Here is a 22,923-nt window from a genome sequence, read left to right as displayed (position 1 = left end):
TTTTGGTAGCAAATAGATCAAATAATTATGATTATGATAATTTATCTATTGACTTAATTATTTACTTATTCTGTTATTTTTTTAAGCAAGAACAAAATTGCAGTTATAGGAAAAATATTTCTAGTAATGTTTGATAGACATACAATTGTCATTAATTGATTTTATTGAGACAGTATTTGGAAACATTCAAAATATTTGAGCGAAGTATAAAAATTTATATTTTGAGCCTAAGTTTTCAGTATAGTTTTCTTTTTACATAGAAAATATTGCTGTTATGAAACAAAAAAAATTTTTAAAAACAAAATTTGAATTTCTCTGAGGAAGTTTCCGAAAGCTGAAAAATCGCTGTAATAATCAATTAAATTAATAGCAATCTAAAATTCGATAATTTGTCAAGTACGTACAGTCTTAACATAGTAAATATACCCTTTATAGTATATATATATATATGTATATATATTTACATGATATGTCTAATCAACAGGTGGAAGCACCTGTAAACAGTCGAAGACAAACAAAAGTAGTATATTTTAGTAAAGAGAATATTTCCTGAAATATGTCTGAACAAAGCTTCAAAAACTTAATTGACAGGAAATTGACGTCAAATAATTAAATGCTAATTTTTTATTCAGATTTAGGCCTTAGATTTACGTTCACTCGTAGTCAATTTGTCTATTTAAGATGACAACTCTTTGACTGTAAATTGTCATCAATTTGACGGGACAATACTCAGCAAATGTCAAATTCAATTTGCCCTTTTGTCGAGACCGCTGAGTAACGACTATAGTCAAAAGTTGGTAACTTGACATCAAATTGAAAAGATCTTTCCTGAGTAACCCCAACTGTTGTAGTAAATATACAATTATTGAGAACAAAATCTTGGCCATGTTGTTAAATATGGTCTAACATTGCCGCCAATTTGTCATAGTGTATATTTTCGCTCATTATTTTTTTTTACGAGCACCATAAATAGTATATTAAATATAACATAATTATTGTGGCGATAGTTGCAAACTTATGTTATCTGATTTAATAATTGACATTTTTTAAAGTAGACATTGATTTTATCAAAATTTGATGACAATGTCGCGACAATATTGTTTAATATGTGCGAGCGACGAAGGATTTTTTCTAGATATTTATCTTGATGGAAAAAATTTTCGTGAGAATATTGAAAAATGTTTATCAGCGAAGGTAACACATTATTTTGTTACCATTTTTATCATAATTTGATTGCTATATACTATCATATTTTATTATATTCAATGCTCTGAAATTTGAGGTTATATTTATTTATTTAAATCAGGGGTTATTATAAATATTCGGCTGAGTTTATCTCGGAAAAAAATCTCAAATTATAAACTACAGGCTGCACACTGATTAACTATTGTATAATCTAGCGAAGTGCGCTTTTAGTTTTTGATAATATTCGATGGTTTAAAAGAAAAACTCTGCCCAAGTTCTCCTGATTACTGTATGAGAGCGACAAAGATACCATTCGTCTACTTGTGTGTGAGAGAGACAACAATAAAAACGCCTGTTAAGCCTGAAAATTTCCATAACAATGCATTCTCACATATTTAAACTATCGAACCAATGGTATTTTTAAAATTTACTCGAGTAATTATGATATGTAACAGCAAAACTCTTTGAATGATTCGATATGACGACAGATTTCTGAAAAATTTAATATTAATAAGGCCTAAACTGCCCATATTAAAAGAAGCGATTTAAAGTGATTAGGAAAAAAAATTTTCAATACTTTTGAATAGTTTCAAGTCGCTTCTTATGAACATTTAAGATTACAAATCGTTTTAAACACTTTTTTTAATAAGGGTGAGAGTTATAAAAAAAAAAAAAATTTTAACTACCGACCAGCCTTCTAGACGAAGTAGAAGTCCCTGAATAAAAGAAACGATTCAAATCAATTCAAAACGATTCAATTTTTCTACTATATACACTACTGGAAAAAATTAAAGGATAAAAAAAAATTCCAAATTTTTAGGCGATTTTCAACAGGCCGTAACTTTGAGAAAAATGGACCTACAATAAATAAAAAAAAGGTTACGCCCTGTAAAAAATCGCTCAAAAATTTGAAATTTTTTTTGACCCTTTAATTTTTTCCAGTAGATATACATTTAACATTGAGTGAATCATTTTGTTTAATCAGATAGTGCCATTTGTGGGCACTTTTACATTTTTGGACATTTAATACTTAATTGTAATTAGTGAAAGTTTCAAGTGTCGAAAACTGGCCCTTAAGTGGCTAAAAACGGTACCTCTACCTGGACACAATCGTGCACTTAAAAATCGGAATGTTTTCCGCGAAACGAAAATGAAAAGTAAAAAAATCTATCGGATTTAGATTTCTAGAATGCTTCATCTAGGCTCTATTGATAGATCATAGTAATAAATGGCGCCCAAAAGTGGCCCTTGATAGAGTCATGCTACCGGGGATCACTTCCTGACCATTTAAAATAAACGAATATTATGAGTATTGATATTGTTGATGTTACTACTGTTGGATTTCCTATTTGCAGATTCAAAAAAGAAAACTTCAATCTACAAAACTATGCCACAAGTGTGCATATGAAATAGACCAATGCTCCCAATTTGTTGATAAATATAGAAAAGCACGTGATTCAAATGAAAAACCACAAAGAAAGCGTGGATTCTGTTATTTATGTATGGAAACTGGTCCAAAAGGCCTAATTTTTTCGCTGAGTAATAATGATACACTAAATAATCCTCAGAAGAAATTACACGCTATATTTAATGATGATGTAAGTCTGAATATTTTTATTTACGGGATTTATATAAATAATTTTCAATAATCAATGATCATTGGAAAATTGTTATATATTCATTTTTAAAAAATTTTATTTCCATAAATAATTAGATAAATTATTTTTTGTAGTATGTAGCAAGCAAGATGACAAATATTTCTATTTGTTTGAATTGCCGATATAATGTCGACGTACTTTATGATCTTAAATGCATTTACGAAAGTTCTGGAAACCTCCAAAAAACCATCGATGAAGATAGTGAACCATTATCAGATTCGAAAAAGGTAATTTTTATTTTTATGCCGTAAAATTTTTAAGAAAAGTAGACGTAATTTTTATCTGTTGAAAGTAACTCTACATAGAATACATATTTTTTATTCATTATGATGCCCTCTACTAAAAAAACTCCTGAAAGTCCCAAAGAAAAATTTTATATTCGAGTTACGATGGCGCGTAAAGCGAAGAAAATACCAGTTCATGTCTTTCTATGAAGAGTGGACTGTAACTTTGCTTCTGTTGGGAATAACCTCTCACAATACAAATGTTTTTTGTTCATTATGATATCCTCTAGCAAAAAAAACCATAAAAAGTCCTGGGAAAAATTTATTTTTTTTATTCAAGTCCATATGAGGATAAATGAAGATAAATGAGGTTGAATGAGAATGTCTGTCTATAAAGAATGGCCCGTAACTTTTCATCTGTTGGGAATAACTCAACACAATATGAACGTTTTTTGTTGATTATGATGTCCTCTAGTAAAAAAAACCATAGGAATTTCAAATTGAACCGTTCTATCCGATTCAAACACGACCTACACATCCCTAATGCAAAACTATTTTTGTTCTTTGAGATTGTTTGTAATTCTGAGTTAAAATTCCGTCCATTGTTTTTATTCACATAAACTATCTTCATTCTCAATCACCTAGCAATTTCCACATCAATTATTTTAGTTGTCACAAATTATATTTACATTCACGTTCCCTATTATAACTTTGAATATAAAATTTTCAAATAAATTTACAGATAAAAACCCACGTTGTGAAACGTAAGACAACATTACCAAGCTCTTCAAACCCTATAATTGAAATATCAGATTCTGAAAGTGACTCGAGTGTTACAAACAGAAATGTTAGGACTAAAAAAGTAGCGTCGTCAGTCAAATCAAAATCCAATGGAGATGATCGTGAATGCGATGAATGCCATGATACCATAGAGGTTGGCGTCGATATGTATCGTTATCATCACACGGGTTGTAAAGTTTGCAAGGATTGTTGGTTAAAAGTTGATCCAAACGAGATGTCAATCGCGAAAAAACGTAGAAAGTTACAAAAACCCACTAGTACTAAACTCTGCAGTGTTTTTCTCGAAGATATTTTCGTTGGTCCTCCGGAAAATAAGAAGAAGGGTTCAACATCCAAAGCGAAAGATGTCGAGGAAGACTATGACGTTTGTGATGATAGTGTTGATGACGAAACAGAGACAAAAACGAATTTACAGAAGTCAAAGTTGAGAACCCGAAGCATGCAAAACGACCAAAAATCCCCTAAAAAATCAAAAGTCGTTCCCAAAAAGCGACCCACAAAATCTACTTTACAAAACAATAATCCAGACAAAAAAATTAAGCAAGAAGTTTCTTCTAAACCTCCCGAGGTTCAAGAGAAAACTTATCGTACCAAAAAAACTAGAAGTCGTTTGAGCGCATTGAGAGAGAAGAAAATTGAACTTTCAAAACTCAAGAGCGAAAGTCTCAAGAAATCTCAACTGGAGCAACGTCGCAAAAAGTTACAATCAAAACTCCGTCAGAGCCGTTCGAGAGAGTCGTCGGATTTACCTTCGGCAAATGAGGAAGTTTCTGAGCCTCAAAAAACCCAAGAAGATAAGGATCTATCGATGATTGTCGACAGTGATTCAGAAAACAGCGGGCCATACACTTGCAATATTTGCAGCACCGATTATGAAAATCGCGTCGAAGGTTTGAAGCACGAATTGACTCACTCAAAAAAACTGGGAGTCGTTTTAGAAAAAGTTGCTGTCGCAGATGACGAAACAAACGAACAACCCAGCGACGTAACTGATAAGTCTGTTACCGAACCTCCAACTAATCCTGCCGAAGAAAGTCACGTTTCTGACGTACCGACCGCGAAAAGTGATGAAACGAAAGTTGATGACGATATGCACATCGCCGTTGAATCAAAAACTAACGAAGTCGACGGAAAACAATCAATGGAAACAAATGACGATAAGGAAAATCCACCTGAAGATGTCGGCAATGATTCCGATAAAAAAGTAGTGGATTGTAATGACGAAAATGACGTCACTGAAAAACTTGTTGGTGATGAGAAAAATACTGACGTTGATAAGAAAGACGATAACGTTGATGTTGATGTTGCCATTGATGAGAATAATATTAGAGCTGAAGACTCTAATTTCGAAACGAAGACGTCGAATTTAGATACTGATCATGATGATGTTAATGAAAAACATGACGATGATGAAAAAAATCTTGGGGATAAGGAAGTTAATGCAGAAACTCATGAAATTAATGAACCCTCGACAAAAGAAAGTGAAACTGAGAATATGCCTACAGAAATCGAGGCTAAGGATAAGAACAAAGATGATGACTCTGAAAGTATTTTGAGAGAAAATGATCCTGTAGAAAACATTGAAAAGAATGAGAATCACGTGCAACAAAAGGAAGAGACAAATAACGTTGATGTCGAGAATCTAAGCGAGTCAACTGTAGAATCTAATAAAACAGTTGAACAGCCGAACAATCAAATTCACGTTGATAATGATAGTGATGACAAAGAAAAGAAAGATAGTCAGAGTGAAGAGGGCGATGATGAAAGTAGTAAATTAAGTTGCAATACAGAAAAATTAGGAATAGAAGGTTGTGAAAACGACGAAAAATTAATTGAAAATAAGGCGGAGACGGAAAGTAAATTAGTTGAGTATGAAAATAGTTTAAAAGTAGATGAAAAAGTAGAAAGTTTAGAGCCATCTATTGATACTGGTACTGAAAAAAATGAAAATAGAGTTGATAAGTTGCAAAAAATTATAGATGCGAGTTTTGGAGACTCACTTCAGGAATAATTAAATTTCTCAGTCTTTTCATTTCTACACAAAAAAAAAGGGAGTTTTTGGTGCAAAAAATTTCTTGGGACAAGTAGAAATTTTTTGCAGAAATTGGAACCAAAAATTTTCTTGGCGCGAGTAAAAAATTCTTGTGTCAAGAAATTTTTTCTAGTCCTGGGAAAATTTTTTTCTTCAATTTATAATGAAAAATATTTCTTGCGCCAAGATATACTTTTTTTCTGTGTACATAAATTTGGATGTGATGTATGGTTTAAAAATTAACCTTAATAAATTTATACAAATCAAATAGATATTTCGGAATGTTGAATTTAAAAAGCTTAGAGAAATAATACTTTCGAAAATTTATAAATTTTAATTTTAAAAAATTGTAAAAAATAATTAAAGAGATCTAGTACCCGATTAAGGAACTAGTACCCGGTATTAGTTCCCTGATCGGGTATTGGGTCTTTTACCTAAAATTCAAACATACATTTTTTTTCTTCGAATAATAAAATTTCTAATAATCAAATGTAAATAATCTTTGTAAATAGTTTTGAGTGAAAATTTTATCATATACTTTAATTGCAGAGAGTAAAGTTATTATTAACAAGAAAAAGAAAAAAAAAGATGTTAAAAACACGTTTGATACACACTTTTATAATATGATGCATAAATGGATAATAGTACAATTAAAAATGTTATGTAAGTCAAATATATAGTTAGTACCGTATGCGTGTGTGTGTGTGTGTGTGGATGTGTGTGAGTGTGATCACAGATAACTTATCCAAGTAAGACGATTCACTGTTTGAAAATAGTGTGTTATATTAAAAACTTTGATTGAATTGATTTAAAATTTCTGATTGACTTTCAATCGGTTTTAATCGGAATATTCCGAACAAATCCGATTGAACGTTAATCGAAAATTGGTATGTTTGTTCCGATTGATTCTAATAGAAATTCGATTGAGTCAATCATATTTGATTGGTTTTAATCAAAGTTTTTAATCAGGGTTGCCAACACACGAGAGTATAATATTTGATGTCACTGAATGTAGGCGATAGTTTATTTAATCAATGCACGAAGAAAAACGTGTTGTTTAGACAATAAGCGACATATTCTTCGGGTGTGAGTTACATAAAAAAAGTTTACTTCACTTATTTCTGGAAAAACTCTTCGGGTGGGATTTATGCATTTTATAAGCAGAGATTTTTCATTCATGTATTTGTATTTAGTTGCCTGAGTATTGAAAATTGCACATAAGATTGCACTCTAATATAATTTACAATCTAATAAAAGGTAATAATTATTCAAAGCTTCGACATGTTGATAGATTTAAAAAATATTTTCATTACATTCAATAGATCTAACAAATTGATTCAAATTTAATGATATGAAATTCGTATTTTTTAATATCAGCTCTAAAAAAAAAGTCAATAACATCGCCTAGTTGTTTTTATCTCGAACTCTAAACTAACCTGTTTTGTATCAATTGATGTATGATTCAAAAGTTACTAAAACTGTTTCTATTCATTTTTTGGTCTTATGATCAGTTTTGTTCATTTACTGACTTATTTAATGCGTAATATCTTTCAGACACTGTCTCAACAAATATTCTTATTTTATCAATGAAAAATTTACATCAAAGTTTACTATTATGAAAGTTTCTTTCTTAATAAAAAATATTGACAATTCTGATGCATAAGCCTTAAACTTTATTATTAAGTAACTTAAATAAAAATACTAGAAAAAAAAAATAGTAACAGTGAATAAGGTCTATTTATTTTCATCTATTAAACCCCGCCATCCTTCCTTGAAATATTAAAACTACTCTGATGTAAACGCACTATCTAGCTCCCTATTTAACTTGGAAAGGAGAATTAACAAGTAGCGCCTCTATAGTCTACGTCAGAACTTCAGTTCTTTAATAGTATATTACGCACCAAGGAAAAAAAGTAAGACACTGCAACCCTTGTGAGTAACTGCCTACCCGAGCCGAAGGCGAAGGTGGCAAACACGGGGATTGGTATGTCCTACCTTCCACCATGGTGTGTATACCTTTTTTCATCAGATATGAACCTGAAAATTATAATTTTTGTCTTTAATTGTGGGAAGAATGATGCTTGCGCTCTAAACAGGGCAGAAATTTGAACTTTCAGTGCAGGTATGATAAAAATAAATATTTTTCGTAACGAACACTAATATATATTTTTATTTCTCTTTTTTCAATACGATTGACTGAAAGACAGTTGTTTTATTTTTTTTTGGATACCCACTGTTTAAATATATATTTAAATTTGCATACAATTGATTTTTTATTTTATAAGGTCATTGATATAGAACCATTTTTTGGTAACTTTATTTATAGCATAAATAGCCATAAAGTATTTATCGCAAAGTGTCATGACTACGAGTAAAAAGCAAACTAAAAAAAATTTTCAGTAATATGAAAAACAGTTATAAAACCCGTGTTCATTAAATTCACGGTATAAAATTTATCCACTTGAGATCATCTGAAAATGTCGTTTGTGTCATACATCGAATGATTACAATCACCGGATATCCAGGTCATAACTGTCTCGAACCTCAACTTCAAAGTATCGTCATCAATACGATATTTGAGTCTTACTATTATCATTGTTTTCGAATATTTTATTTACGCTCGTGTTCTTAGAAATATTTACGAATTACATTAATTTTTTTAAAACTCTCATCTCATAAAAAAAAGACGTATTCTCTATTTAAAAAAACTAAATTACTCAACTTAAATACATGTATACATATTTTAAATCGGCCAAAAAATATGGAGTAACCACATAATGATACGCACTCATATACATACAGAAAGACACCCTGTAGCCATACTAAAAATTTCCTGTAGAGGAGACCAGGTATAGTTGTCTCCCTGACATCAACGTAGGAAATACAAACATTGATCGACGTCGAAAGGGAAGTGATGCCTTCGTGATTCTTGACTGCTGTGACAACCATACCCGGTTTCCCCTATAACTGTCTAAGATTACTAGGCAGAGGAAGAAGCCACATCCCTTGACCAAATGGTATGTCAACCAATACACAGAATTGATGCTATGGGCTAATTTATCCAAGCTAACATTAGAGAAACCGAATGCTGAAGATTCTATGGGTTTGGACTCATGACTATTGGTTCAACTCCACATACAAAAGCATCTTTGATCTGATCATCGATCCCAGGAAATTCCAATAATGAGCTCATGTTCAATATTTTCCTATGGCTATATTATGGTAGTCTATGTCACATATATATTTTTTTGTATGGGGAAAAGACGGCATACCCGCAGCTTGTGCTCTAGTAGCAATCTTAGTCAAGATCTTGAAATCACAGTATATATAGATATAATATTTCGCTGTATTCTCCTTGACTTGCTCAAGATTTGTTTCAGAATTGATCAATATTGCCAGTAGGGTGTATGCCTGAAATAGATAAAGAAATGGTGTCCTGTAAAAAGGAGGTGGACTTCGATTCCATTATATTAATTAATTAACTCCCTAAGATCGTAAATTGTCAATACGATTTTTCAAAATTGGACTTGATTCTATAACTCTTTATTTTTTTAAAATTTTCAACTTTACTTCGCAAATTAGAGATTCCCAAATTGTAGTATTATATAAAATACATCATTTATTTATTTATTTACTTGAAGTTATTTCCGATTACTAATTTTTTATGTTAAATAATTTAAAATTTAATTCGATATAGTAATTTGGAATTTAAATATCTAATTGAGTTTTATTAAATAAATTCGATGTATTAATTGAAAAATTATATATACAAAATTTTAAAACCGTTTACGAATGATGACTTTCCCTGAATGATGAACTAATTCTCGTAGATAATTTAAATGAGATGCGAATGACGACTTATCGTTAAATTTCAAAAGTTGATACCGTTTGAAATTATAGGACAAAAGACATGATTTATGATTTAAAAATCGTGTTATATCAACAATGAATATTAATCAAGTATTTGGATATTTGCAAATGCATATCTTTGAATATCTATTAATTACAATCGACAACCTCTGGCCTAGACGAAGAATTGGTGGGGAAAGAGAGTAAATCCGGAGACGAATGGACGAGTGATTTGTATTAGTATGAGTAGCACTCTTATAAAAGGCCTGAGCACCCGCTTCAGAAAGTAGTTCAGTGGTTGTTGATCGGATGGAATTAGTCTAACTGTTGTAATTAGGTGGGTGTTTTTGGATTAATTTTGTGATCTACTTATTTACGAAATTAAACTCAACATCAATTGTTTTTAATATTTTTCGTAACAGTGCAATAGTGAATTCGTTCTTCTTTTTATTTTGCAGAGATAACAAAAAAAAATAATTTTTAAAAATCAGGATGTCTGCAGCTGGCCCAGAAGTTATTCCTGGCACAGTAGCAGCCACAACTGCTGCTACTGGAGTGTCAGCATTTACAGTGTTTTTGGCACTTCTTGTCCCTGCACTTGTTTTGTGGTACGTTTACTTCAGAATTTCCCAACGGCATATGATTGAACTTGCTGAAAAAATACCCGGCCCGAATGGATATCCACTTGTTGGAAATGCATTGGAATTCATTGGAAGTTCCGACAGTAAGTCCGAAATTTTTAAAAAAATTACATTTCTTTGGGCACTAAATTAATCGTAATTTTTTAGGTATCTTCCGTAATGTCATGGAACGTTCGAATGAATTCGATCAAGTAGTAAGACTTTGGATCGGTCCGAAATTGTTAATTTTCTTGATCGATCCACGGGACATCGAAGTCATTCTTTCCAGTCATGTTTACATTGACAAATCTGCTGAATATCGTTTCTTCCAGCCATGGTTAGGAAACGGTCTTCTCATTTCTACCGGTAAGTTTCAAATAAAATAATTAATTAGAAGAAAGATTTTCCGTGAGTGAATCAACTGAGACCGAGTAGAACACATCTTACTTCTTCGCGATTGAGTTGTGCAAAATTTTAAAATATAATCAATTATATAACTTCTTTTACGTAAGATAAAAACTTCAAAAATTTTTATTTCTGATAAAATTTCGAAATTCGTACTATTGAAAAACACTTTAATTATCACAGCCAATAATTAAATTTATTCTGCGAAATTTTCTATCTTCACTTTCCATCTTTCGGCGATGAATGATAGTTTTCTACGCGTAAGACATTACTGACAAGTTTTTTTTTTTCTTATTGACGCATTAAGTCGTAATAGAGTTGATGTGAGTAATAAAAAACACAAATAGTACAGCGAAAAAAAACAGGTGCGAATGTTCGTAGTCGATGCTATGTAATCTTTTAGAGAGTAAAATGCAGTTCAAACAGGAAGAAAACTTGACTGTAGCAGAACATGCTTTCTCTCGTCCCAGTAATGTCGTTACTCAATCTAACATTAAATTAGTCATCAAATTACTTCTTATCGACCGCTAATATCCTTAATAATTAAATTATTAAATAAATTATTTCCTCATACATAAATTATTATTTAAATAGAGTAGATTATATATTTCATACAAACCTTATTAAATTTTAAAAGATCTTCGGAAAATTCCATTAATTATAACTTTAAAAAAAGTAATTTTTCGATTCTTATTCATCTTGCAGAAAGTGAAAAAGTCAAAGAAAAAATTTACGAATTCGTTCTAAAAATAACGATTTTCTAAAAATTTTTTTTGCAAATGTTCTGATATTCCCACAAAAATTTCGTTTTCGGTTCAGGTGCTAATCATCACAACATGATTCCATAAATTCTAGGTCAAAAATGGAGAGTTCACCGTAAATTGATTGCTCCAACTTTCCACTTGAACGTATTAAAGAGTTTCATTGACTTGTTCAATGCTAATTCACGTGCAGTTGTTGAAAAAATGCGTAAAGAAGGTACCAAGGAGTTTGATTGCCACGATTACATGTCTGAGACAACTGTCGAGATTCTTTTGGAAACTGCCATGGGTGTATCGAAATCTACACAAGATCGCAGTGGATACGAATACGCGATGGCCGTAATGAAGTACACAAAAAAACTAAACTAAATTTTCTTTCAAATGACACCATTATTCAAATTTTCTTTTTTTCATTTTTTAAGAATGTGTGATATTCTCCATCTGCGTCATACCCGCGTTTGGTTGAGACCTGACTGGCTTTTCAACCTCACCAAGTACGGAAAAGATCAAATTCAATTACTGGATATAATACACAGTCTTACCAAGAAAGTAATCCAACGTAAGAAGGAAGACTTCAAAGCCGGAAAACGCAACTTCATTAAGACCACTGAATCTAAAGACGCTAAAGTATGACATATATGACGTTCTTTACTTTAACGAAAAGCTTTGACTCTTATATACATTGACGAAATGTTATTTTACAGTTGACTAGTGTAGAAGGTCTTTCATTCGGTCAGTCAGCAGGATTAAAGGATGATCTCGACGTCGATGATAACGATGTCGGTGAGAAGAAGAGACTGGCGTTCTTAGATCTCTTGATGGAAGCCGGACAAAACGGAGTTGTCCTTAACGAACAAGAAGTCAAAGAACAAGTTGACACCATCATGTTTGAGGTAATTCAATAAATGATCAGACTGTAAAAATACATTGTGAAATATCAGTTCATATGTGACTATTTATCTCATTTTTAGGGCCATGACACAACTGCTGCAGGCTCCAGCTTCTTCTTGTCTATGATGGGTTGTCACCCAGACATTCAAGAGAAAGTTATCCAAGAGCTGGACGAAATCTTTGGTGACAGTGATAGGCCGTGCACCTTCCAGGACACTTTGGAGATGAAATATCTTGAGCGGTGCTTGATGGAAACACTGCGTTTGTATCCACCAGTACCCATTATCGCACGTGAAATCAAGACAGATTTGAAACTTGGTATTTTTATTAACTTATTTTTTGAATATGCTAAAAAAACTACTAAGTATTACTATGGAATGATCTTAATATTATTTGCTTGCTTCCATCTAATAATGACTTGGAAAAGCTGATCCTAATGTTCAAGTCTGAATTTTAAATGCTCGATTTCGAGGCTAAATTGACCCTATTAAAAAAATCCATGTATGAAACTGAGTACCTGGATTCCCATATAGAAACTTGGGAGCGATTAGTAGTTTTTTTATTGGAGACTATTTTCGTAGCAAATTATATTATTGAGTAAACGAATTTTCTTCTTTTTAGCATCTGGAGATTACACTGTCCCCGGTGGATGTACGGTTGTAGTCGGTACATTCAAAATGCATCGTTTACCTCACATATATCCCAACCCAGATACATTCAACCCGGATAATTTCTTACCGGAGAAGACAGCCAATCGTCATTACTACGCATTTATTCCATTTTCGGCAGGACCACGTTCATGTGTCGGTCGTAAATACGCGATGCTTAAGCTCAAGATTCTTTTGTCAACAATACTGAGAAACTATCGCATAAGATCTGATATTAAAGAAAAAGACTTCAGACTTCAAGCCGACATTATTCTTAAGAGGGCTGAAGGTTTCAGGGTACGTCTTGAACCAAGAAGACAAGTAGGTGTTACGGCTTAAAGTAAAAATTATAGTATATGTTGTAAAAAAATACACAAAAATAATTAATGTTTTGCTACTCTATTATTTTTGTCGTGGCGCCATTTTAAACTATGAAATATATTGTAACTTAATGTAGGAGGAATGCATTAATCATTAGCGTTGATATTTATCATCAATGCATTCAGTTGTATAATAAAACAATTAAACAATCCTATGAAATCATACTTTTTATTAAATCTCTAATGAAATATAGATTTAGATATGCATCTAAAAATTACTGTGTAAGCTACAGGTACATCACCATTCATCTATGGGTCTTGCTCCAGATATTTGGGGCAGATTTGAATTGCAAGTCTCATGCTAGCCTTACGCAAGAATTTTAGTGAAGTTATTATTCAATTCTAGGAGAAAGTGGGCGCCAGAATTTCGAATCTACCTTGCGCATGACTTGCTCAAGTTCTGCTTAAATTAAAATGTGGGGGAAGGAATAGTATCGCGCGTCTTGCGCAGATCTTGAGCAAGCCATGCGCAAGTGTCTTGGGCAAGAAATGCGTCAGAAACTTTTGGCTGCACCATGTTAGAAATATCTCCAATATTCTTGCCTACACCATGAGCAAATCATATACAATTTTTAAGTCAGTTCCTTACTACACAATCTTACGCAAGGCGCATATGTAAGAGACACTAGTATGGGCCTTGCACAAGGCTCGTATACAAAAGCACTTGTTGAAGTACGTTACTTGGGTAAATAAGTCATTAAAACATCTTATTTTCGAAAGTGATTTTTTATTTTAAGAATTAAGCATGAAATTTTGAAACTGAACATCAAATATATCTAATTCAATCATCAGATTTAATAGCATGTATGGCGTAATTGATTGCTTCTGATGATGTCCAATGCCATTTGTTTGTTAGAGGATTATAAATCATCCCATGAATTAGTTTGGTAGTGCATCCATCTAATTGACAAAATAATTACTTTTAATGTTTGGTCAACAATAATCGGGATACGAGTTATTAATTATTAATCTAAACTAATAGATTATTCAATTGACATATCATTGAAATCTTACATCGTTCTAAAAGACACCGAGTATTTTCAGGTGAAATAAATTTATTCCATTCATGAGTACCGATGGGTACGATATTTAATAAATATTCAGCAAAAATAATCCCACCGATAAACGATGGAATAGTTTGATTTAAGGTGGTGATAAATATGGAACCTCCTGGTTTCAAAGCCTTAGTGCAATACTGTTAAAAAATCAAATTTATAGAGTTGATATTAATTTATACTAATGTCAAATTCCATTAAGTCTGACTACTAGTCAATGGAGGAACGATTTCCTGGAAATTCCGACTTATCGAATGCCCCTTCTTTTTTAAAAAGTAAACTATACGCATGCGCTCTTACATCTACATGAATAATGATATGTACAAATACAAATATATATCGGGTAGAAGACAACGTAGCTCGTAGTAGGGGTCAAGAGTAATAAAAAGTTCAGACTTATTGGAATTCGGCTGTATTTTTAAATTTCATAACTTACGTTTATGAAAATGTCTTTATTAGAAACATGTTCTAAGACTTCTGAAGCAACAACCCCGTCATAAATTTTCGCTTGGTTGTTAACATGATCCTCGACTGAAGTATCGATATAAATCAAGTTCTTAGATAAATTTGAATCTAGAGACGCATGTTTTTTAGCAGTTTCAATTAATTGCTTCGATGCATCAATCCCTGTAACATTCGCTCCGGCCCTTGCTAATGCCTCGGATAAAATTCCGCCACCGCAACCAACATCAAGGATTTCTAGCCCTTCTAATGGATATCGAGGATTTGATTCTGTCCACCCGACATTTTTGAACCCATCTCGAATAAATTGAACTCGTAGAGGATTGAATGCATGCAAAGCGCGCATCTGTCCCTGTTTATTCCACCATTGCTCTGATAATTTTTCATGATGTTCTATTTCTTTATTGTCAACTGATGATTTTTGGTTTACGGTTTCAGAAATAGCTTCTGTTGATTTCGTTGAACTATAGATTAAGAATAAATCCTATAAGTTTCTAAAACGAAATCTTTTGTACTCAAGAAATCTCGTTAATTGAAAATTTCACATATTTTTTTTCAATTTATCAGAATAAATATGTATTGTTTATTATACCTATAACGCAAAAATCTTGCGAGTGTGAAAGAACGCTTCGTCATCGACAGTGACATTGTTAAATTTTTTCACAACTTAATTGAATAATCCAATAACTAGAATTGGTAACTATTATATGCAAATATTTTTGTAAATATATAACTTATTTACATTTTCTGTCATACAAACATTTTCAAAGGTTAAAACCTGTAAGACAAATTAACAATTAAAACAAATAGAACTGAAAAAGTAAATAATTCCTGTTTAAAAAAATTGATTAAAAAGAATTAAAAATGATAACATCATAAACGAACTTTTGTTGTTCAAAATATATGAGGTGTAATAATTAGAATTTTTCTCAATAATTGAAATGTATTAAAAAATTGTTTTGCTGTTATTTTAGTTAATTAAGGAAAATTTAAAAATAAAGGCAAATAATATGATTGTAAGAATAATTTTGAAATTAATAAGATTTTTTTTTTAAGGGTCAGCAGTATTAAGCGAATTTCCGGATTTTAGATTTCTAATTACGTTTCAAATATTTATGGACTCGAATGATGGAAATCCCACGAGGAAGTTCGCTTTTTGAATTTTTTCAAAAGCTACAAAAATCGCTGTAATGATAATCAATTAATAAATTAATAAATTTGATAATTTTTTGGGTATAGTCCAATTTTAAAAATTTGATGAAACTAATAAAATTTAAACGAAAAAAAAAGTATCAAAGTAATTGCTTTATTATTATGATTCAAAAGTTTTCATAGAATCCAATCAAATGGATCAAAAACCGCATAAAATCTATACGAGTTTTGCCCCATTTGGATTCTATGGAAAGTTTTGAATAGAGAATAGACTTCATTGGTAGAATTTTAAAAAATTGAACTATATTAAGATAGATGTCCTGAATTTAATTTTAAAAAGTCATTTTTTGACTGAATGTGAAGCAAGATATTGATAATTAGTGCACGCAATTAACGGGTTGTAGGGTGGATTAACCTAAAAAACAAAAAAATATTTTCACGTATATTTAAAATAGTTATCAGTAGAATTTTTCCACAAACTAATAGATTGTATGAAGAACTATTATAAATTAAAAAAAAAAATTAATAATAATGTCATATTGTAAGTTATGAGTAATAATACTATTACTGTAAGTAATAATATTGTGTTATAAATAATAATACATTATATCAAAAATTACCTTGATGGCCATTTTGGAAATTGTCATTAAATTGGAAACTCTACTTTAAAGTTTATTTATTTACCGTTTAAATTTGCGCGCGTTTTCATATAAACGTCCAATTGAGGCTGTAGACTCGGGCAACTTGATTTAAAAATTTGCTGAGTAGATATGCCTTAAATTTGACAGCCAGTATACGTCAACTACAAGCTACTGCCGTATTTTAAAGGTAACTTAAAGGAAAGTGTTATTACTGTCAGACCATGACGTTAAGTTGATTGAAAGTTTCACTTCAAATTGACGACAAGTTTTTCTGACAAGTTACATTCAAGCTACTGCCGTATTCTGACGCCAATTTTAAGGAAAGTATTATCCAGCCGTTTGCCAGAAACTTTCTTGTTGAGTTAGCCGAAAGTGTTGCTCTGCAGAACTTGTAGAGCAATGTCTGGCTATCAGGGAAATTTTTGCTGACATTTAGTCATCTGATACCAGCAATAAATTTTGGGCAGGTTGAAAGTTTTGCGGACAACTTTCTGTCAATTTGCACTGTATGTTACATTCATATTATAATTAGGAAACTGAACCAAAGTTGACGTATACTGGCTGTCAAATTGAAGGCATATCTACTCAGGAAATTTTAAAATCAATTCGCCCGAAATCTACATCCGCAATTAGACATTTATATGAAAATATCCAAAAATTATTTTTTTACTAGTTCCAGAAAAAATACCAACGTCATAAACGCGCGCAAATTTGAAAGGTAAATAAATAAGCTTTAAAATATTAAATTTTCTTAAAAACTTTACGAACAATATGACTTTCAATCGTTTAAAATGAATTATTATCACAATTAAAATGTTTTAAATAATTCATGCACAAGAATTTTTTTGCTTAACAGAAATTTCAATGTATTCGTATTCTAATTGTAACTCACTTAGGAGTTCCACCATTTTTACTCTCGTGTCGTGATATTGTTTTCAACTTCACTAGATTTTTCTTCCAGTTTAGATTGAGTAGTAAATAAAAAATTAATAAACGATTATGCGTAAAGTAATACGTGATCATTCAAGCTGAAATGCAATTAGCGTACCTCGATTTTCTTCAGTAAAAATAATTATCCTGATAATGATTCATTTAAAACTATCGCTGCGATATTGTCTGCTAAAATAATTTAAATTGGTGGGTGTAATTTACGTCAATTAAGTGTCAGAATTCGTCTCGGATTTTCTAAGATCTGATAAAATATATAAATTTTGATAGCAATAAAATTTAAAAACAAGTTTTTTTTAAATTCTATATTCAAATATTATTCTAACAGACAACATATTGTTGTTGCGAAAATTACGTGATACAATTATTGATTTTTGTTCTCGATATATTTTATCTATTACGGTTACATTATTTCATGTGTAATTATTATTGCAAGCAATTTTTTTACTTTTGCACCATAGTTGTTTATACATGAAAATTCAAAATAATTCTGAAAATTGCAAACAGTAAAAAAAGTTTTTTTAAATACAAAATTGACTTGTAGAAAAAATTTTTTAAAATTGCATAGCAAAAATTTTAAAAAATATTTTTGTTATTTCAAAAATTTTATTTTATTTGCAAGTAATTTTATTTAAAAAATTACAAAATTGTCTGTCTGTTACTTTCATTATCATAAATATGTGACAGTACTCTGGTATCAAATAAAAATAAGTATGTAGTCATACATTTTCTAACAATATTATGAATAATCGAATCAAAATGATTTTTCTCCAAGTTGGAGTTTAAAAAAAACTGAGCTCTATATTTTTTATAATATATAAAAAAATAAAAACAAGAAAAATTTTTATTGTCTGGAGCAAAAAAAATATCAATAACTATTTTTAACATTTGGAAATAAACAAAATATGGTCTGCTTTATTTAAAATAATAAAAGAAAAAAGTAAATAGTTTAAATTTTAATTATTTGTCTAAAAAACGGGGATGGTTTTGAATTAAGACATTAATTTTTAATTTAAAATTTTGAATATTTTTAATTTCAATTTTATCTTTCAAACGCATCTTAATATTTGTAAGTAGAACACTAAATAATTAGCAATTTTGAATATATTTGCTGAAATTTGATTATCTATATAATATACAAATTAACAAAATTAAGGAAATTAGTCTTTAAGGGGTAGTGGTAACTAATTTTCGATTCAATTTAATTCACGGATAAACACTTGGAACCTAAAGTAGAGAGTCTTCTGTTTTTTAAAACCTTAACAAAGAGCTAGAAATTTCGTATTTTCAAAAACTCTAATTCTTCTCCAAGAAAAATTGTTTTAAAATTCTTATTTACTCTACGCTTTCTCATAGAAATTAATTGTCATAAAACGTGTATAAGATAGATTTCTAAGAATCTATTGAATTCTATGAAATTTTCTGAACTGGACATGAAATAGTTGGTTCAACTTTTGGTACACGAAGAAATTATTCTAGTAACCATAGATTAATCATATTTAGACCAACTGAGTTTTATTTAATTGAAAAATGTTAACACGGCCGTCAACACAACTATAGAATATTAATCAGTATGAAGTATGGTTTAATACTTTTGCTGATTCATTATTCTGTAAGTTTCTATCAGAAAATATTCGAAAATCCGATTTTATTTCTGACGCTAATTTGTGCACATTAATTAAGAGCACAGTTTATTGTAAAAATAATTAATATGTGTACATTAATACTAATAGCAAACACGGGATGATATAAATAAATCCAGAGATTAAATGCCTCTTCATCTGAGAACGCGTGCCATCGATATGGAAGAATACTCAGGATCGGACATATCCGTAGTGGATGTCTACGACATCGCATCTGAAATAGGGAAAGAATGTGAAAAACTAATAGATTTATTTGGAGCTGAAGCTGTTACTGGTCTTATGCCGAAAGTTATCAATGCATTGGAGTTATTAGAAAATCTTGCAACTAAAAATGAACGAGAGATAACAACTGTACAAGAATTAACATCAAGAATTTCACAGTTAGAAAATGACAAAATTGGTAAAGCAGAAGATCGGCAGAGATTTGAAAAAGTAAGTCATTGTTTAGTTCGATAAATTTATTAATCTATCAATGTAATGATAAATTAATGAAAGGGTTAATGTGTGATTAAGAATTGAGCCAATAGAAATTGAGTCACATCTAAGTTAGTAGATTTGAAATTTTTTTCGAGTTCAAAAACGTATTCGCAATATTGTTTTGGAACTCGAAAACTTAAATTTTGAGTTGGAACAACATGAATAAATATTTTAGGAAGTAGAGCAAACAGAAGAACACTGGAGACAGGAATCGCGAGATCTTGTTGGCATGGTCACCAGGCTACAAGATGAAAATCGTAGACTTGCTGAAGCTCTTCAAGAATCTCGTAATGACAGCCAGGACACCGGTAAACAATGTACTAACCCATGTCCTTTTAATTTCATTATTGTTAAAGCTATAAAATTATTTTAATTACCAGCCTTATCAAAAAAATCTATATGGGAATCCATAGAAATTTATATAGGAAACTATGAATTTACATAAAGATCTGTAGGGATCAACATAGGAAATATAGATACCTGGATTCCCATGGGTAATCATTGTTAAATTCCACATAGAAATCCATACTCTAGATTCCCCTATAGATTTAGGATTTCCCATAGAAATCCACGTGCAAATATATATAGAAATCTAAACAAGGTTACCAATATGACCTTATGATGTAGATTCCCATCAGAAACAACTGAATTTATATAGGAATTCATGGTGGAATTCTATAGGAAACCGTATGGGAATATATCTAAAAACACCATTCTGAATCTAAGCTGAATTTCTACATGGATTTTTTTGAAAAGGAGTTTACTTTATAACAATTTTAATATTGCCTAGTTGGCGTTATCAAAATACAATTTTATTCGATTTTTGAACTAAAGTGTTAACTTATAATTTTATATTTCTTTCTAACAAAATAATTCAAATTCAAATTTACGCTCTTAGCTTACACTGCTAGTCAAGAAGTCGATATTACTGTACTACAACGATTGAGAAGTATGATTGACAAACAAAGAGATCAGATCCGTGCACGAGATCGTGAATTGTCACAAAAAAATTTAGAAATTGAAAATGTAAATATCTTTTTGCTAAAATCGAAGAACATCCTCAATAATATTACTGAATAAATTTGTAACTTTCTATGTATAGTTAACAATTCAAGTGGAAAAATTGAGTGCAGTTGGTAGAGAACTGAAGCGCAAACAGCGTCAAGCCCAAATGCAATCTCGTGGACTTGTTGAGGAACGGGCTGATTTTCTCGCCCAGTTACAAGACCAAAACCGTGAACTAATTAATTTAAGAGCACGGCTTGGTCTTGCGCGAAAAGAAAACGAGGACTTGACAAAATCACATGGATGCCCTGATCTTACAAATAAAGTTATCTATGACCTTGATGACCCTGACAGACCAAGATTTACAACTGCAGAATTAAAAGAAATTTTACATGAGCGAAATGAATTAAAAGCTCGCGTTTCTGACTTAGAAGATGAACTGGATCTCTATCGCCCTAAACCGGAAACGTATGTTTTCATCGATTACTTATATGAAATTCCGATCTCCGATCTATATAAAATATATATGTTTTTACAGACCAGAAGATGATAAAGACGCTCCTGTACAAGGACCTTTGCCTCACGAACCGGATGATGCGCCCTGGAAAAAAACTTCCGAATCAGGGATCCGAAAATTGTAATAAATGAAAATTATTTTGTTACAGCCGAATTCCATTAAGTCTGAACTTCCCCTCAATTTTGACCCCCACTACAAGTTACGCTGTCTCCCACCCAACACATTTTTGTATATGTGAATCATGTGACATAACAGCGCATGCGCTGTAATTTACTCTTTAACGAAGAGAGGGCATCCGATAAATGAATTTTTAGGAAATCGTTCCTTCATCTACTATACTAGGAGTCAGACTCAATAAAATTCGACTGTATTTTATTATTTTGTAAAATTTTTACTTTAAAGCAGGAATATTTATAATTATTCATTGGAATGTTTAAATTAAGTTTTGATGTTACAGCTTCCGGAAAATCTTTTCCGAAACCAGTGGCGGATTCTTAGGTGGAAGCAGTCCACGAAGAAGTCTATCAAGTCTTTCGAAAATGGCCCTCTCGGGCAACGGTGCCAATGATACATCGATTTAAAAGTTATTACTAACCAAAAAAAGTCGCAATTATCAAATAAATGTAATTTTTTTTTTAATTGATTTAACCTTTAACAGAACAATTAGTATATTAGAAATAATTTATATTAAAATTATGATTTAGAACTAGTCGAATCACAAAGAACAATGAAATTCCATTAAACGCAAGTAAGAAAATAATCGTTTTTATAAACTTTGTAAATGATGGGAAATACTTATTTTTTCATTAAATAGTGTAGTTTTAATGATTGTTTTTCGATATTTTTTTGTGGATTATTTGTTAACCAAATATATAAAACAATTTATTGACAGTCATGAAGAAAATATAATTAATAATAATTAGATTATTTGATTAAAGTAAAATTAGTTTGTTTAAGGATAATAATTATAGTTAAACTATTAAATTTATTAAATGATTGATGAAAATTTAATAGACCGAGTTGATTAGTCAAAAATATAAATAACTTTTTTATCTATTCTAAAAATTTTACGATTTTCCATATTAATTTTCGTCGTCGAATTGGAACATATGAAATTTTTTTTTAATCCTTATCATTACTTCCTAAGTATTATTTTGTATTAAGCAAATGAACGGCGCATAAGTCAGGTTTTTTTCAACGGCTTGTAGAATTTTTTTAAAATTTCTTAATGTTCAAAATATTGAAATTTTAAAAAGATTCAAATTTATAATTTTAGAAATTTAAAAATTTATGTTTATGTTGAATTGGAAAAATGGAAACTTTATGTATTAAAAGAAAAAAAAAACAATACCTGTGATAATTATTATGAAAAAATTTTTCAAAATGGCGACAGCCGCTTCGCGTTCGATGTATGAAAAATAATTTGATTCTTTATAACTTCCTTATTTATATTCGCCTGATATTCGACGTACTTTTTTCCTTATTTTCACTTTCAATTCAAAAACTGATACATATCCGTTAGATTTTCCAATTGCCAATTAATCCTTTTTCCTAATAATTGAAATTTTTA

At 30.7% G+C, this 22,923-nt stretch overlaps 4 protein-coding genes across 7 annotated transcripts; 3 read left to right on the top strand and 1 right to left on the bottom strand.

Moving 5' to 3' along the window:
• Positions 1-860: 860 nt before the first annotated feature.
• LOC103570241 (glutamic acid-rich protein) lies at positions 861-7,585 on the top strand. The gene is made up of 4 exons (XM_008547915.2): positions 861-1,194; positions 2,541-2,783; positions 2,918-3,070; positions 3,810-7,585. The coding sequence occupies exons 1-4, from the start codon at positions 1,078-1,080 to the stop codon at positions 5,877-5,879; spliced, it is 2,583 nt and encodes an 860-aa protein (XP_008546137.1). The 5' UTR covers positions 861-1,077; the 3' UTR covers positions 5,880-7,585.
• Positions 7,586-9,989: 2,404 nt separating this feature from the next.
• LOC103570242 (cytochrome P450 4g15) lies at positions 9,990-13,618 on the top strand. The gene is made up of 8 exons (XM_008547916.2): positions 9,990-10,086; positions 10,208-10,473; positions 10,538-10,735; positions 11,630-11,882; positions 11,958-12,162; positions 12,240-12,428; positions 12,507-12,744; positions 13,048-13,618. Exons 2-8 carry the CDS (start codon positions 10,242-10,244, stop codon positions 13,410-13,412), a joined length of 1,680 nt encoding a protein of 559 aa, XP_008546138.1. The 5' UTR covers positions 9,990-10,086; positions 10,208-10,241; the 3' UTR covers positions 13,413-13,618.
• A 548-nt stretch (positions 13,619-14,166) lies between these two features.
• Positions 14,167-16,862, bottom strand: LOC103570243 (ubiquinone biosynthesis O-methyltransferase, mitochondrial). 2 transcript variants are annotated; one of them, XM_008547918.2, is made up of 5 exons: positions 16,743-16,862; positions 15,563-15,748; positions 14,945-15,434; positions 14,468-14,648; positions 14,167-14,353 (listed from the first exon to the last, which is right to left on the bottom strand). In XM_008547918.2, exons 2-5 carry the CDS (start codon positions 15,616-15,618, stop codon positions 14,235-14,237), a joined length of 846 nt encoding a protein of 281 aa, XP_008546140.1. In that variant the 5' UTR covers positions 15,619-15,748; positions 16,743-16,862; the 3' UTR covers positions 14,167-14,234. The 2 variants fall into 2 exon arrangements, with proteins under 2 accessions (XP_008546140.1, XP_008546141.1); XM_008547919.2 differs by lacking the exon at positions 16,743-16,862 and adding an exon at positions 16,073-16,646.
• Positions 16,863-17,659: 797 nt separating this feature from the next.
• Positions 17,660-22,681, top strand: LOC103570244 (RILP-like protein homolog). Of its 3 annotated transcripts, none has more exons than XM_008547922.3 (7): positions 17,660-17,900; positions 19,445-19,786; positions 20,007-20,139; positions 20,730-20,857; positions 20,934-21,304; positions 21,375-21,473; positions 21,811-22,681. In XM_008547922.3, the coding sequence occupies exons 2-7, from the start codon at positions 19,481-19,483 to the stop codon at positions 21,932-21,934; spliced, it is 1,161 nt and encodes a 386-aa protein (XP_008546144.1). In that variant the 5' UTR covers positions 17,660-17,900; positions 19,445-19,480; the 3' UTR covers positions 21,935-22,681. The 3 variants fall into 3 exon arrangements, with proteins under 3 accessions (XP_008546144.1, XP_008546142.1, XP_008546145.1); XM_008547920.3 differs by having other exon boundaries at positions 20,007-20,148; XM_008547923.3 differs by having other exon boundaries at positions 20,007-20,148; positions 21,797-21,935.
• The last annotated feature ends 242 nt before the right edge of the window (positions 22,682-22,923 follow it).

The sequence above is a fragment of the Microplitis demolitor genome, chromosome 4 (assembly GCF_026212275.2).
Source record: "Microplitis demolitor isolate Queensland-Clemson2020A chromosome 4, iyMicDemo2.1a, whole genome shotgun sequence".
Taxonomy (NCBI): Eukaryota; Metazoa; Arthropoda; class Insecta; order Hymenoptera; family Braconidae; genus Microplitis; species Microplitis demolitor.
Note: the sequence above shows the minus strand (reverse complement) of the source record. Positions and strands in the feature narration are given on the sequence as shown.

Coding starts and splice junctions, on each gene's coding strand:
- LOC103570241 (XM_008547915.2), top strand. CDS start 1,078: ATGACAATGTCGCGACAATATTGTTTAATATGTGCGAGCGACGAAGGA. Junction 1,195..2,540: donor AAAAATGTTTATCAGCGAAG/GTAACACATTAT, acceptor TCCTATTTGCAG/ATTCAAAAAAGAAAACTTCA. Junction 2,784..2,917: donor ACGCTATATTTAATGATGAT/GTAAGTCTGAAT, acceptor TATTTTTTGTAG/TATGTAGCAAGCAAGATGAC.
- LOC103570242 (XM_008547916.2), top strand. CDS start 10,242: ATGTCTGCAGCTGGCCCAGAAGTTATTCCTGGCACAGTAGCAGCCACA. Junction 10,474..10,537: donor ATTCATTGGAAGTTCCGACA/GTAAGTCCGAAA, acceptor GTAATTTTTTAG/GTATCTTCCGTAATGTCATG. Junction 11,883..11,957: donor TACGCGATGGCCGTAATGAA/GTACACAAAAAA, acceptor TCATTTTTTAAG/AATGTGTGATATTCTCCATC.
- LOC103570243 (XM_008547918.2), bottom strand. CDS start 15,618: ATGTCACTGTCGATGACGAAGCGTTCTTTCACACTCGCAAGATTTTTG. Junction 14,649..14,944: donor ATAAAGACATTTTCATAAAC/GTAAGTTATGAA, acceptor ATTTTTTAACAG/TATTGCACTAAGGCTTTGAA. Junction 14,354..14,467: donor TCGGTGTCTTTTAGAACGAT/GTAAGATTTCAA, acceptor TTTGTCAATTAG/ATGGATGCACTACCAAACTA.
- LOC103570244 (XM_008547920.3), top strand. CDS start 19,481: ATGCCTCTTCATCTGAGAACGCGTGCCATCGATATGGAAGAATACTCA. Junction 20,858..20,933: donor AAAATTTAGAAATTGAAAAT/GTAAATATCTTT, acceptor TTCTATGTATAG/TTAACAATTCAAGTGGAAAA. Junction 21,305..21,374: donor TATCGCCCTAAACCGGAAAC/GTATGTTTTCAT, acceptor ATGTTTTTACAG/ACCAGAAGATGATAAAGACG.